This window comes from Copadichromis virginalis, linkage group LG13 (genome assembly GCF_057382275.1).
Source record: "Copadichromis virginalis isolate Kocher_CV1m ecotype Utaka linkage group LG13, C_Virginalis_male_GT1.1, whole genome shotgun sequence".
NCBI classification, from domain to species: Eukaryota; Metazoa; Chordata; class Actinopteri; order Cichliformes; family Cichlidae; genus Copadichromis; species Copadichromis virginalis.
The window spans coordinates 17,476,474-17,490,281 of record NC_140630.1 but is presented as its reverse complement, the minus strand read 5'-3'; the positions used below and the strand labels follow the sequence as shown (position 1 = coordinate 17,490,281).

Sequence of the window (13,808 nt, the reverse complement as noted above, 5' to 3'; positions counted from 1 at the left end):
TTTATTAGTGTTTTCTGCACCATGGCCCTTCACTGTGGTGCCAGCTTTTAATCTTTCAGCTGCTCCAAACTGTCTGAGTGCCGAAAGACATCAAATTAATTATCTTTAAACACACCTGAATGATTTAACCTTGCTTAAGAGAAAAAAGGGAACGTTTAAGCCCAAGCATGAGAGACTGGGAGTCACTGTAGATGTATGTGTAACTTCTCTTGCCCCTTTTGGTTTCTGTAGCTTTGACTTTAGGTTGCCAGGGAACACAGCGATTAAAAGGATTAGAGGTAAGTTTGCATATCGAAGGCTTCCCATCAGTAGGAGGGACGCCGAAGAAAAAAAAAAAAAGAGGTGGAGGCAATATAAAGAAATGGAAAAAGAGGGCAGTGAACCAGAAAAAGTACAAACTAATGAAGAAAAATCAGGCAAAAGAGCTTAAGTGTAAAGGCAGAGCGATGAGGAGAGGTGGGGGAAGAGGACAGAAGTGTGAGGCGGTGAGCTGTGTGGGAGGACCTGTGGGCTTGAGTGAGCTCAAACCGATGATTAAACTGATGATGAAAGTGAGATATAAACGTATCAAGAATTGTAAAAAGATGGGCATGGGATGAGTGTAAGCAGGTGACGTGCTTTGTGAAGTACAACTGTTTAGAAAAAGAAGAAGAGTGATACTGCTTTATGAGTATTTCTAGCAGAAGGAAATGTGGGCGCCATTCAAAGTGGAAACGTGAGAAAATTTCTTGCACACATCTGTGCGTCGACAAATAAAGTCCGGGATCAGACGGCACTGCACGCTTTGCCATACGTGAACTAAAGGAAAAAATGCTCTATACCGTCGACTTGTGCAATACCACAACAGTTGTCATGGTTACGGTGCTTCTCAACTACCTATGGCGGTGTCGGGCGCCCTGGATGCTCCGCAGGGAGCCCAACGTACACCGTACACTCATCTGCTTCTGTCTCTGCAGCACCTCAGGCTACATGCCATCACTCATGAGGTAAGTAAATAATAATCACAGCCGGATAAAATAAATCCTCATGGTTAACAGAAGAAGCAGGTGTTAGAGGAAAGTGAGGGTATATTAAACTCTGTGTGCACACATTGAGGTATAGAGGAGCGAGTGGAGAGAAACAGAAAAGCATTGCTTCGGGAGATAATGAGGGATAAAATGCTATGAAAGAGAAGAAAGAAAACTAGATGGAGAAAGGGGCAGAGAAAGAAAAAGGGACAAGTGAGGAGTTTTTTTGTAAAAGTCTACTTTTAGAAAACAATCAGCAGCTTTCTAATAAAAAAAGATGACTGATGACTGCACGTAAAGAGCGAAATAAATACGGAGTTATGAGTCATCTTCAGCTATTTATCTACAGTTCAAACGTTTGTGCAATGCTTGGAAATCCAAGGATTTCTGCAGCAGTTAGTCATTAAAATGTGGTCTGATTTACATCTCAGTCAGTGGTACATTTTCACATCTTTACAACGGGTGATCAGTTCAGGATGAATAACAAAAGTGAACCCCTGTGCCAAGGCAATATCTCTGGAAGCTCGTTTCTGCCACTAAATAAAAACAAAAAACCTAGTATCCATAAATCGAAATTTCGAGTTATGTTCTCTAAATTTCGAGTTAGCTCTGCCAATCAAAAATCTACGTGAATGAAGTCGCTTTCTTGTTACCCGGAAGCATTTGGCGCAGAGGAACGCGCACTCAAAAACGGATCCCAACAAATTGGCGCTTTCGCGAGTACGTTTGCTGATAGTAACGCCATGTGATTCAGCTAAAAACACAGGGATTTCATCATTTGTGAAGCCACGCTGAAAACACTCAGCAATCTGTGCATTCACGACTGGATGTAATACCAGTAGCTTAGCTGTAGCATTTGTAGCTGAGGACTTCAGCTTCCGGGTAACAAGGAAATGACATCATTCACGTAGATTACTGATTGGCAGTGCTTACTCGAAATTTTGAGTTACTTTTCTCAAAATTTTGAGTTAAGAAATCGAAATTTCGAGTTAATATGCCGAAATTTAGAGAAAGTAACTCGAAATTTCGAGAAAATAACTTGAAATTTTGAGTTATGGATCCTTTTTTTTTTTTGTAGTGGCGGAAACAGGCTTCCATAAATATCACCCATTGGTTTAGGAATTCCTAGTCAAAGCCTTGAGATGAGCATTCGAGCCATTTTTGGAGATTAGATAAGTGATAAGCTGGGGGTGAATCTGACAATATGGTAGCAACTTGTTACTTTAAATGGAAACACGTGTGTTCACAGTGAGACAAAAATATATATTTATATTATAATTCCATTATTATATCATTCCTGCCTGCATGACTCCTCTATCATACACAGAGCAGTAGTTACACCCTTTTTCTTAAACTTTGTAATAGATTGTATTATTTAATTTAGTTCAGTCTGTTACTGTTCTTATTGTCTTAGAGCAACTGTAAACACATCTTCCTTAGGGATTAATAAAGCATTTTGATTCTGATCAAACTTTTTTTCAACCAGATAGTTAAAGCCCTTAAACACCTTTACTATTAAGACTGGATATTTTATATATCCAGCCTATGCTGGGTTGTTGAAAACACTTTTCCTATTAATAAGGGCACACAAAGTTTGATTTCTGACTAAATCTGCACTTATTAAGAAAAACTGGTAGCTTTAAACAACATTTTTTACAGGACAGTTAAAGGAGCATTAGAGAGATTAGCAGTTTCTTAAAAGCTTACTTCTTCATTTCTAAAAACTGGTCCACAATAACACAAACTGTCTATAAATGAAGAAACTCCAGGAGTGTTGCTACACTCCTTGGGAGTGGGCGTCTTGCAAAGATTACACCAAGAACACAATGTACATTTCTGAAAGAGGTAAAAACAAAACAAAAAAAAAGGGCAGAAATCTTTACTTGCTACTTTCTTTGTTTATGTGTCAATAACGCTGTGCAGGAACGCTTAAAAAAAAAAAAAAAACGCTTAAAGATTTCAAAAGACAACCGGGATAAATGTTGCTTCGCAATATTTCTGAGATAATGATGAGAAAAAAAAAAAGTTGCACATAAACCAGGAAAAAAGAAATGCACTGCACACCAGAACCAATACCTCATCACTATGTCACAGTTTGGGGTTCCCTTGCCATTTCAGAAGCTGGACGCTTTGCTATAATTTATGGGACAACGAATTCAAAACTAAATCAAGCGATTTCTTAGGCCTGAGGTGATGCTACAAGGAGATGACCCAAAATCTGTAAGTACAACAACAACAGAATGCTTTAAAACACAGAAAAGTCATGTGTTATAATGGCAAAGTCAGAGCCCTGCCCTCAACCCCATTTAGACCTGAACAGGGCTGGTCAATTACGACATCCCAGAATTCTCCTGAAGGCTGTCCAAGTCTCAGCAGCTGGTTGAAACAGGCGCCACACGTTACAAAGTTCAAAAGTTCAATTTTCCAACCTGTACTCTGCATGATTATTGAATTTGTTAAAAAAAAAACAGCTTCTAACAGTTCACTAATGAATGTTGGAATAAACTTCGGTACTGATGATTTTAAAGCAAGGTGCAACACGTGTTCGTGTCTGTCCTTACCGCTGTTTAGCACAGTGACACGTGGAGTCACATCCAGGTCCAGGGGTGTCCTGAACAGGTAGCCGGTTGCCACAGCACACAAGCAGCCCAGCAACAGCAGCAGCTGCACCACAGAGGACACACCTCGCTGCATCTCCACCGAGCACCTCACGGGACAAACACTCTCCGTTCAGGATGTATATGTATATACAGGCATTCACACTGGCATATTCACCCTGTGACTCACATACACCCCTGCACACAAATACACACGCACAAAACAGCACACCGACGCACTCGGACGAAAACAGGCAGCCTCTTGTTCGCCACGCTGAAGGAACCTGAAAAAAAAGAGAAAGAAAGGAAACACACAAAACGAACAGCGTCAGTGGTCTGTGATTAAAAATGTGACACCTTTAAAAAGTCAGAGAAGTTGAGAAAGAAGAAAAGCCGGTAAAGTTAAACAGCAGAGTTCAAACACATTAGATGAGCTGATGTGGAAGGATTTCACAAGGATGACGACAGAGATATGAAAGAGATACAAAGTGGATTTGCTCAGTAAAATATTGGAGGCTTTCGCAGATCAATGCTGCCCTGCGAGACCGGTCTGGCTTTACATGTTGCAAAGAGTGCGATGTGTGAGAGCAGCAGCTGTTGGATACAAACATAGGGCTGAAAATATCATTAACCAAACAACGACTGTCAAACAAGAGCTACGTGCCGATATAACGAGCAAACACTTGCGACGTGAAGCAATCCAGATCGATGAGGTGTGAAGCCAGTTCAAAACAGCAGACATACCTGACAGGAGTCAAATGCATGAGTGGAAAGATTGTGAAATATGATCATTTCAAAGATATGTATGTGTGTGTTGTGATATGAATGCCAATGTTGTTCCGCCAGACCCTCTTACAGAGGGGGAAAGGAGTGACGGTGAGCAGAGGAGAAGGAGGTGGTGTATATGTGTGTGTCTATACCAAGCGCCAGTGCACACACAGGCACTGAGAAAACACTGACAGACACTCATTACTAGCATTATCCAATTTCATGGTAATGCCATTCTTTCACTTATACCCTTTCTCCGCTTCTCATTAAAAAAGAATCACACGAATAAAACCTTTTGAACTGCTTTCCTGATTCCAAATGTAAACAGTCACACTCTTTAGCGCTTTCTTTTCAATCAAAACCTGCCTCCAGTGCTGCAAACAGGTGACTCTCCAGGGAGCCTGTTTGTTCCTTACATTATGAGCATAGGCATGCACAACACAAATCTATTTACACACACATACAAGGCTGCGGCAAGAAACGGGCAGAAAGGTGAAGCCATTAGCACGAGAAACCGTGTGTGTGCTCTCACAGAAAGTACCAGCAGTCCCTCAAGGCTGACACCATGACAACAGCTGGCTTCGGTGTTGCATAACATTAGAGATGAACACAGCAGCATGCAGGTGCGGACAAAAGAGAAACTACACGAAATGCAAGGCTAACAGTAGGTACACCTACACGCACACAGACAGGTAATTAGACTTTGTGTAATTAGGCTTAAACTCTGTCTCTACAAGCTGCTTTGCAACCCACCTCCACCCCAGCTCCCCCATTTTCATGTAGTCATGTGAAAAACAAAGTTTGCACAGGTCCTTATGCCATCCTGTGAAAAATGACTGCTTTCATAGTTATTAAGGGGGCAAGTATGCACTTGACCTTTTTAACATTAGCAAGTGTGATCACAAAAACAGAAATTTTGGCAGTTTGCTGGTCTAAAGCATTCAGGTGGATGCAGACTTCTCAGCAAATTCCCCCCTAGATCAGAACTCAGGGGAAAAAACCTAAACCCCAAGAGCAACGTGTGAGACTCTGCCCGCCTCATTTAGCATTTTAAGGTTAAGACAGTCCAATTATAAACAGACTGAACAAGTATGACTTGTTGGGAAGGGCTACCAGAAGAAGGCCTCTTCTTTCTAAAATGAACATAGCAGCATGACTTAGGTTTGCAAAGTTGCATCTGAGCAAACCACAAGACGTCTGGAACAATGTCCAAACACGGCATAGCAGCATAAACACCTCAGCTGTCAAGCACGGTGGTGGTGTGATGATGATTTGGGCTTGTTTTGCAGCCTTTGGTCAGTGTCAGAATTGAACTTGTCCTGCACAGAGTCCTGTGATTCTATAGAATAATCTTGCCAAGGCATTCCCAGAAAAAAGCAATACCACCAAATATAAATGAGTATAACTGAAAATACTCTTTTTTTTTTTTACTAAATAGGGCCTGAGTGAACTTATATATACACACCATACACAACATACATTACAGTCATATAACACACATACAAATAAAGAAAAGTAATTGTCTATAATAACACAGTAGAAAGTTAACAAAAGCACAGACACTTTAAATAATGGGGAAACAGATAATACACAACTCGGCACTTGTTTAATGCACTTCTGAGTCAGGATTGTTTCTGAAACACAATCTGTGTTGGGAAAGCTGCCAAAAGGTTTTGTAGCCACAAGTTTGACCAGCATGTAGAAGGTGCAGCAATAAATAAACATGAAAAATGTTCTGGAATATGTTCTCATATGTGGGGGATATATTGCTCACGCTTGTTTCTTTAATCATTCTAAATGCAGTACTTTGTCAGACCACTCATTTTGATTGTTGTCATTCCATTGAATGGCACTGTAATCACTTCCATAGATATGAACATCCAGTGGGAGCCCTTCTGGAAGCTCTATGATAGTCCAGCAGATGTGTTATCATTCACTGTAATTGGTGATAAATATAAAGGAATCCTGTTGCTATAGGAGATTTCTGGCAATCATATGAAAAAGTGCACGTAGGCGCATGTAGTATATAGTAAACCAAACATATTTTTCCCTAACCTAACCAAGATGTTTTAGTGCCTCTCAGACTTGCACAATGATGAACTCAAGACTCATGACTAAAAACCATGTGACTTACACAACTAAAACTCATAATGACGAGCATTCAATGGTGCATAACATTCAAACATAAAACAAACTGTTACAAATATTGCTAGATTATATTTGATTGATGAAAACTGCTTTTTTTTTTTTAAGTTGGCTGCATTAAAAAAAGATTCCTAAATGTGAAAACTCCTAAACTCCCTCAACGTGATAGAAAAGAAGAAACAAAGTCCTTTATGCTTCATTCTTTTGACAAAAAAAAATCGATTAAATCTTCAAAAGCAACAGATTTCAAAGTATTTCTGCTGAACTTGAGTGAATGGCCAGTGGAAAAGAACTATAAATGGGAAAATCTATATAAATAATATAAACCATGTTTTATTATTTCCTGGAGTTAATCCATTTGAGATATACGACACTTCCACCAACCTTAAAGTTCTTATAGGGTTTCACAGCTCTATCTTGCTCCCTTAATGCCAATTTTACTTTGGCAAGAGCTGATTATTTCTGTTGCGTCCCCTCTGAGCATGTGCTAGCCCTCGTGGGAACTGTCAAACACTGAAGGTGCGTCAACTTGGCTTCCACTTTTGTCTGAGCTCCTTCTAAAAGGTGGTGAAGGAGGTGCGCCGAGGGGATCGTAATAAGTCATTCATCTGACTCATGCACACAAAATCCCTCAAATGGGCTGTCATGGTGCAAATCCTTTCAATCAGTCAGCCACAGCGGTCCTGATGTGGTCTAATAATCTTCAGAGGAGCAGGGGTTTGTTCACGCAGAAATGAAACCGTAAGGTGACAGTAAGATAAAGAAAATATGAAAGAGAGGAGAGGAAGCAGTCAGGAAGGAGGTAAAATACTGTCAGAAAGTTCAGCAGTGCAGAGAAAAATCCCATAATTGTCACATTCCCAATTCTCTGTCATCTAAAATCAATTATTCCTGATTTCCTCCGAGTACCTCAGACCCCATGAATGCAGGAGCTTTCAGCTGTTAATTGGCCACAGAGCACACCATCAAAACTTTGAGGAAATGCTGAAAGAATGAAATGAGAATGAAATGCTGAAAACGAAATGAGCCGAATCCAGGGGAAATCACAGAGGCTCTACCGCTCACGACCTTCCTAATCTGCCTTCCTCCTGATCTCGCTGCCGGCTTTCTGTCCCATGACATCCATTCACGGAAATGGATTTTATCAGCCAACTGAGGCGTCCATAAACCTGCTTGAAAAGAAAATAGTGGAGCTCCGTGGCGACAGCTCCATCAACAGACAACACTGGTCCCAAAGGACTCCAAACTCTCTGTTGTTGAGTTGGATGTCTGCGCGAGTGGTGAAAAGATTATAGTCAAAGCCACTGAGCTCTGCTTCAACTGGCAGTCAGACTGCTTTAAAACAGTCTTGTTTCACAGAGTGACAAAAGGACGCCAGCTGAACTGAACTCCATTTGTTCAGAGGACTGTAGTATTTACACTTTGTACAATCGGGGTACAATGAGCCCTTTAAACCCACCTTTAACACACTGGAGTCATTCTGACAGAAGCAATGCTTTGTATTATTAAGATTTTGTTTGCCATCATTGATAATCCTGCAGCTTGTTTGTGCTATTTGTCAGAATCTTTCAACTCAGCAGCAGCCTTGCAATTAATTTTAATCTAGTATTTAGGGGGGGGGGAAATATCCAGATTTGCATCAGAAAGCTTCAACAATCTTTCTGCCAGCAACCTTTTCTATCGCTGAGCACTTAAATTTGATGAGGAGACACCCTAAAAAAATAGGATGCATATAGGCATGCAAGTAAAAAGGCAAAACAAGACTTAAAAACACCATAATTCTGTACAAAACACGCAAAATCCTTGATGCAGAAAGAACCAGGAGGCTAATCTGTTAATTTTCATTAATAAAGGGTGGTGACTTCATTCTGGGCTTCCTGTTTTCACACAGCTTTATCAAGTTTGTCCCTTTGGACTGAGCTAAACCTCAATAACAGCAAAATATTGAGTTAGGCCGCTTCTGAAGGCATTACAGAAAACATGGTAAGAAATTACTAAAAATCAACATTTTAATAATGCAGGAACAAACAAACAAACAAACAAAAAACGGCTAACCAATCCTTTGAGTTAAACAAGAAATGACCATCGAGGACACTATCTGCATAACAATACCTAACAACACCTTTCTTTGCACAGGTCTTCCAACAGTTTTCTTCCTCTTACCTCTCAAGTCATGATTTTTTTTTTTTTTTTTTTTTTTAAATAGACAGGTAGATAAGCGGGTCCACCGGATCCACACAGATTTAAATGCAGGCCTAATGATGATTAGATCACCATGGCTGGACAGGAGATGGCCACCTTTATCAGATCAATCAACCTCTTCCAGCTCCTTAAGTTATAACACAGTATGCTCTCAATTAAGGCTCAATTTTAACACAGAAATGAACCGAAATGATTTATTTTTAATGTAAATGAGAAAAAGAAAGAAGAAAAATAGACAGGTAAGTATTCTTAAACATGCAGGAAATATAATGTAGGAAATCTGTATAACAATAACTGAAAGGAGTAATTTGTTTAAAGAGAATCACGCTGTAGACACTCTTACTATAGCACCGCCGTTGACACTAAAGAGATATAAAGGTATTATCACGGGAGCCTAAATCATATATTTGGTAGGTATCTCGTATCCCTGCAGAGATCGGGTAGTGTGTCGGCTGTCTTACCTGTATTCGTGCGCAGAAAAAGATATGTATGTTTCTTCGAGCTTCAGATAATCCAAGTGGACTTTACACTCCTGCCTGTGCACTCTCGCAAACACCCGCTGAAAGACACGCAGCACTGACAGAGGCGCAGACTCGCAGCTCGTCCACTCAGCTGCCGTCACAGGTGGCACGCCCTCCCGCAACGCTTACTTATTTTTTTATTTACGTTGAATCAAGAGATATCTTTGGCTTTTTATCACCGGTTATACTGCTGTTATACTTCTTCACTATCCCATCAAACACCTCCACTTGGAGTTGCGGTGCAGAGGTAAAGTGGAGGTTAAAAAGGTGGGCAACAAAAAGCAACAGAGTTCATTTAAAGTTGTGCCGTGGCTCCACACTGACACCTAGCGGACATGGATAAAATTACACAGAGCTGAGCTGACAAGTTTTACAAGTTTACTTTTATAAGCAGATTTTTAAAAAAGAATCTGGGACTTTTACAAGTGTTGGTGTTAATTGATGTGCACAGTAAATAAAATTAATATAACATTTAAGTTATTTTGTTAGATATTTGTATTTTTGGTATTTTCTGACAAAGAGAAAAAGATTATGTTAAGCTATTTATTTAGCATTTAATGCTGTTTGTAAATTTAATCAGTATACAGTTAACTCCCTTAAATGCTTTTAAAATAGTCCGAGGGAAAACCAATTCAACAATATCTATTAATCTCTATTTTGAATACATCGTATGAGAAAATAGAGATTATATCTCACTTTATGAGTAGATTTTGTCATGCTTACAAGTACGAAAGATAGTTTCTTCAGTAGCTCATCTCTAAGATGTAGACACGCACTCTCTCTCTCTCTCTCTCACACACACACACACACACACACACACACACACACACACACACACACACAGCCTGTCGACCTTCAGTTTGTTCATGAGAGACTGCAGCAGTCCCGCTCCCTGCAGCACATTTTCTCCTGTTTTCCCGACTGTCTGGTGAAAAACAAACCACTCTCTGTAATACAAAATGATGCCGTTCAGCTTTACACAGACTCTACCACTGTCTGTTACATTAGTCTTATAATGATAATCCTGGTTGTAATAAGGTAAGGTCACAAATTACTAAGGTTGTCCTTAGTTTCAATACTAATGCAAAACAAAAATAATAAAAAAAATTAATAAATAAACAAATAAAAGAAAAAAAACTACAAAAAACCCCATAAAAGTTCATTAAAAATAATATTTTACTGATAAAAAATAAAAGCTTTAAGAGTTTAATAAAACTACAAAAAAAAATGTAAATGTTCTGACGAGACTTTCATTCATATGTTGAGACACAGATAGTTGATTAAGCCATCGGCTTATTGAAGCACCAGGAGATTGCAGGTGTGCCTCAACCAGGCAGGATGGGTCTTGGATGGTGACCCACACCCAAGGTTTGGTCCAAAGCTCCCAAGAAGAAGAGAAAAGATCTGGTGACCTCTGAGGTGATGCAGGTGGAAGAGGACTCATACAAAATCAAGGCTGTTGGCCAGCATCAAGGGAGATGGACAGCCTGGGAAGTGATACTCAACAGAACGACCATGTGGGCCTTTCTGTTGAGGCTGCCGGTATAGACAGCAACACATCCAGGTTCTGCATAAGCTGGCGGAAATACTGGAGGTAAAAGGCTGGAGGGAAATAGCAACAGTGCAGTAACATCCCAGAGGCAGATCCATTTCATCAGGAAGGAGGATCAGGCCCACGTCAGCTCACAGTAGACACAGTCCCTAGTGTTCCCGGGAGGCGAAAGCTGATCTTGGGAGTGGATCTCAACCGTGCTCTCAGGTTCCCAGAGAAAATCGCCTCTGGGAACCTTCTCTGACCAAGACGGTCATCACTTATCCTTCCTTTAAATCGAGCTTTTAACATTCCTAGAAAAAGTTGGTTGCAGAGGTTATACCAGAGCAGCACCTCTGGGATCCCAGGGCCAGCTACAGGGCGTAGAAAGGAGACATCTCAACTGCTGCTCCACCACCCTGAGATGTTTCAGGGTTAAAGAAGCGAAACATCAGCAGGTAGTCCGACCTGTGCTCTAATAATGACTGCAGAACTAGGAGGAACACTGACCCTAATTGAATCCCATCAACTTTTAGTGAGGAGGATGGACCTGGTTAGGTAGAAGAAACGCAGTGCTGCATACATTAACATATAATCTAAGAAGAAAGATGCAAAACCACTGATTAGTTCAACTGAAAAGTGATTAGGTTAACGTGACGTGACCTCATTCAAGAATCAAATGAAATAAATTAAAAAAACAGAAAAGGGCAGGGTGGATCCATGCTGTATAAGTGCCAAAGTCTGACCATCTGAATGTTTCAGCAGAAATTGAGAATCATCAGACCAGGCAACGTTTTTCCAATCAGGACATTGGAAAAATGTTCAAAGGAGTGGCACCCTGTGTGGTCTTCTGCTGCTCTAGCCCAAGCCCTCTTTTACATATCTTGGTTGTAAGGAGTGGTTGTTTCAGTCACTTGCCTTCCCATCAGCTTGAAGCAGTTTGGCCTTTCTCTGACATCTGACATCAACAAGGCCTTTTCACCCAGATAACTGCTGCTGTGGATATTTTCTCTTTTTCTAACCACTCTGTAAAACCCTAAAGATGGTTGAGTGGGAAAATCCCAGCAGATCAGCCCATCTGTCCCCCATCAAGTGCGCCACATATAAAGTGATATATAAAAAACCCCTACCTTGGGGTAGGGACAGGCTTAGGGCGTCGGGGGGTTCCCCGGAGGCATCTTCCTTGGGGGGCTCAACCCGGGGTAGCGGTCATGTCCGGTTAGGGGCTCTGTTGGCTCTCAGGTGACTGTTTCCTCGCGGCTGCGTGCAGCGGGGCTAGGGGAGGGTCTGTGCTGATGGACGTGGGTTACTGACCTGGTAGCCTGGCTGCCCCTGGGTGGGTCCGGAATGGGCGTGAGGTTCTGGGGGCGCTCCGTCTCTGGGCTGGGACCCGGACCGGGCCTCGGGGGCTTGGGTCCTGGTTGGTGTGTTGCCGGGGTTGTGGGCGGGTGGGTGCATGGGGGCCCAGCCCTGGAGCAGGGTGCCGCCGGTGCGTCGAGCCACCTGGGGGGCTCTTCAACTGGTGGGGGAGATTGTCACATCTTGCAGGAGCTTTCCTCTCCTCAGGAGCTCCCTCTGCAGGAGGGGGAAATACAGGAGAGGTGGCGGAAGATCTCAGCCTGGGTGTTTATTGTCTTATGTTGTCTGGAAGATGAGTGGATGGTGGGGTGGGTGCAGTTTTCTCTGTGGTGGGGTTGGGTGGACTGTCCCGGGCTCTGTGGGGCCGGGCGGCGCTGCTGCACTGGGCCCCGGTCTGGATGGGCCTGGGCCCCCTTTCCCTGGCGGGTCGCGGAGTATGGGGGTGCCTACTGGGGTCAGCGGGGGAGCTGGCCCCAGGGAGGGGTCACTTGCCCCTCCCTTCCTTCCCTCAAAAAACAAGCGCGTCCATGCTCACAGGTGTACACACGGGTGATCACACCCACAAACTACACCCTTTTTGGCTCCTACCTCAAAGCACACTGTGTTCTGTTGATCTTATGTGCTGCACAATAATGTTTAACATTTAGTATTTACTGTCATATTCCCATATATCATTGTGATGTTGTTTATTCTATTACTCTTGTTCTCTTCTGCTTGTTTTCTTTTTTCTTTCTCAGCAGGTGATCCAGGTGATTGATATATGCATTTTTTTTTCTCTGCCCGTTCTGTTGGTTTTTGTCTTTTGCCCTTCTCCCCCGTCCCTCTTCTCAGCTGTTTCTCTTTCCCTCTTTCTTTCTCCCCTTCTTTCCCCCAGTCAAGTCTGTCCCATATTCAGTAAGTGAAAATAAAAGAAACAATAAAAGGTGAATCAAATGGACCATTACGGCAAGGCTGGGATGGTCAGTTTGGTAAAGTAAATCCGTTGGGCATCTTTCTTTGCCTTTAGACAACAATTCTGATGGCAAAAGAGCCAAACGGGACAGGCAAAAAAAAAAAAGAAAAAAAAAAAAAAAAAGATCACCTGATCGACACTATGCAAAGAAGAAAGAAAAAAAAGGAAAAAAAAAGAAAAGAAAAAAAAACACCTTTTCTTCCTCATTCTTCCTATACCCGCAAAATATACATGCAAAAATATATTTGATTACTGCTGTTTAGATGCATTCGATGATTATTTGCATTAATGAGCAGTTGAACAAGTGTACCTAATAAAGTGTGCATTGAGTATATGTTGTGGGTTCACCACCTTTAAAAGTTGTGTGGCTGTGCAAGATGTATATTTGCATACTGCAGAGAACAGCATGTGTTTGAAACTAAAGATGTTCCTGTGGTCTTTGCTACAATTGTCCCGTTTAATAAATTCCTTTTTGTGTGCTACTAGAAGAGTCACATTACCCACATCCAGGCATGCAGAGGCAATTGCTCCTGTGACTCCCCATCTCTTCTCTCATGCCTATAGCTTTTGGTCCCATCCAGACCCCTGGTTAAAAATAGCATTTTTAGATGTGGTAATATTCATGGTGAGCAGGATTTCACTTCTTGTGAGAACTGAAATACAAATGTTTTTTATACACTTAATGAAGGCGTCTTTGAGGAAAACCGGTTCCTTCACTCTCCCCTG

At 41.7% G+C, this 13,808-nt stretch overlaps 1 protein-coding gene across 2 annotated transcripts in view; it reads right to left on the bottom strand.

Annotated features, from left to right (window-relative positions):
• LOC146695472 (semaphorin-4G-like) overlaps positions 1–9,441 on the bottom strand; it is a 28,414-nt gene extending 18,973 nt beyond the window's left edge. For both annotated transcript variants that reach the window (XM_085477662.1, XM_085477661.1), the window contains exons 1-2: positions 9,181–9,441; positions 3,569–3,888 (exon numbers count right to left, since the gene is read on the bottom strand). In XM_085477662.1, the coding sequence (XP_085333788.1) occupies positions 3,569–3,701 (133 nt within the window). In that variant the 5' untranslated portion in view covers positions 3,702–3,888; positions 9,181–9,441. The remainder of the gene's footprint in view (positions 1–3,568; positions 3,889–9,180) is intronic.
• Positions 9,442–13,808: the final 4,367 nt, after the last annotated feature.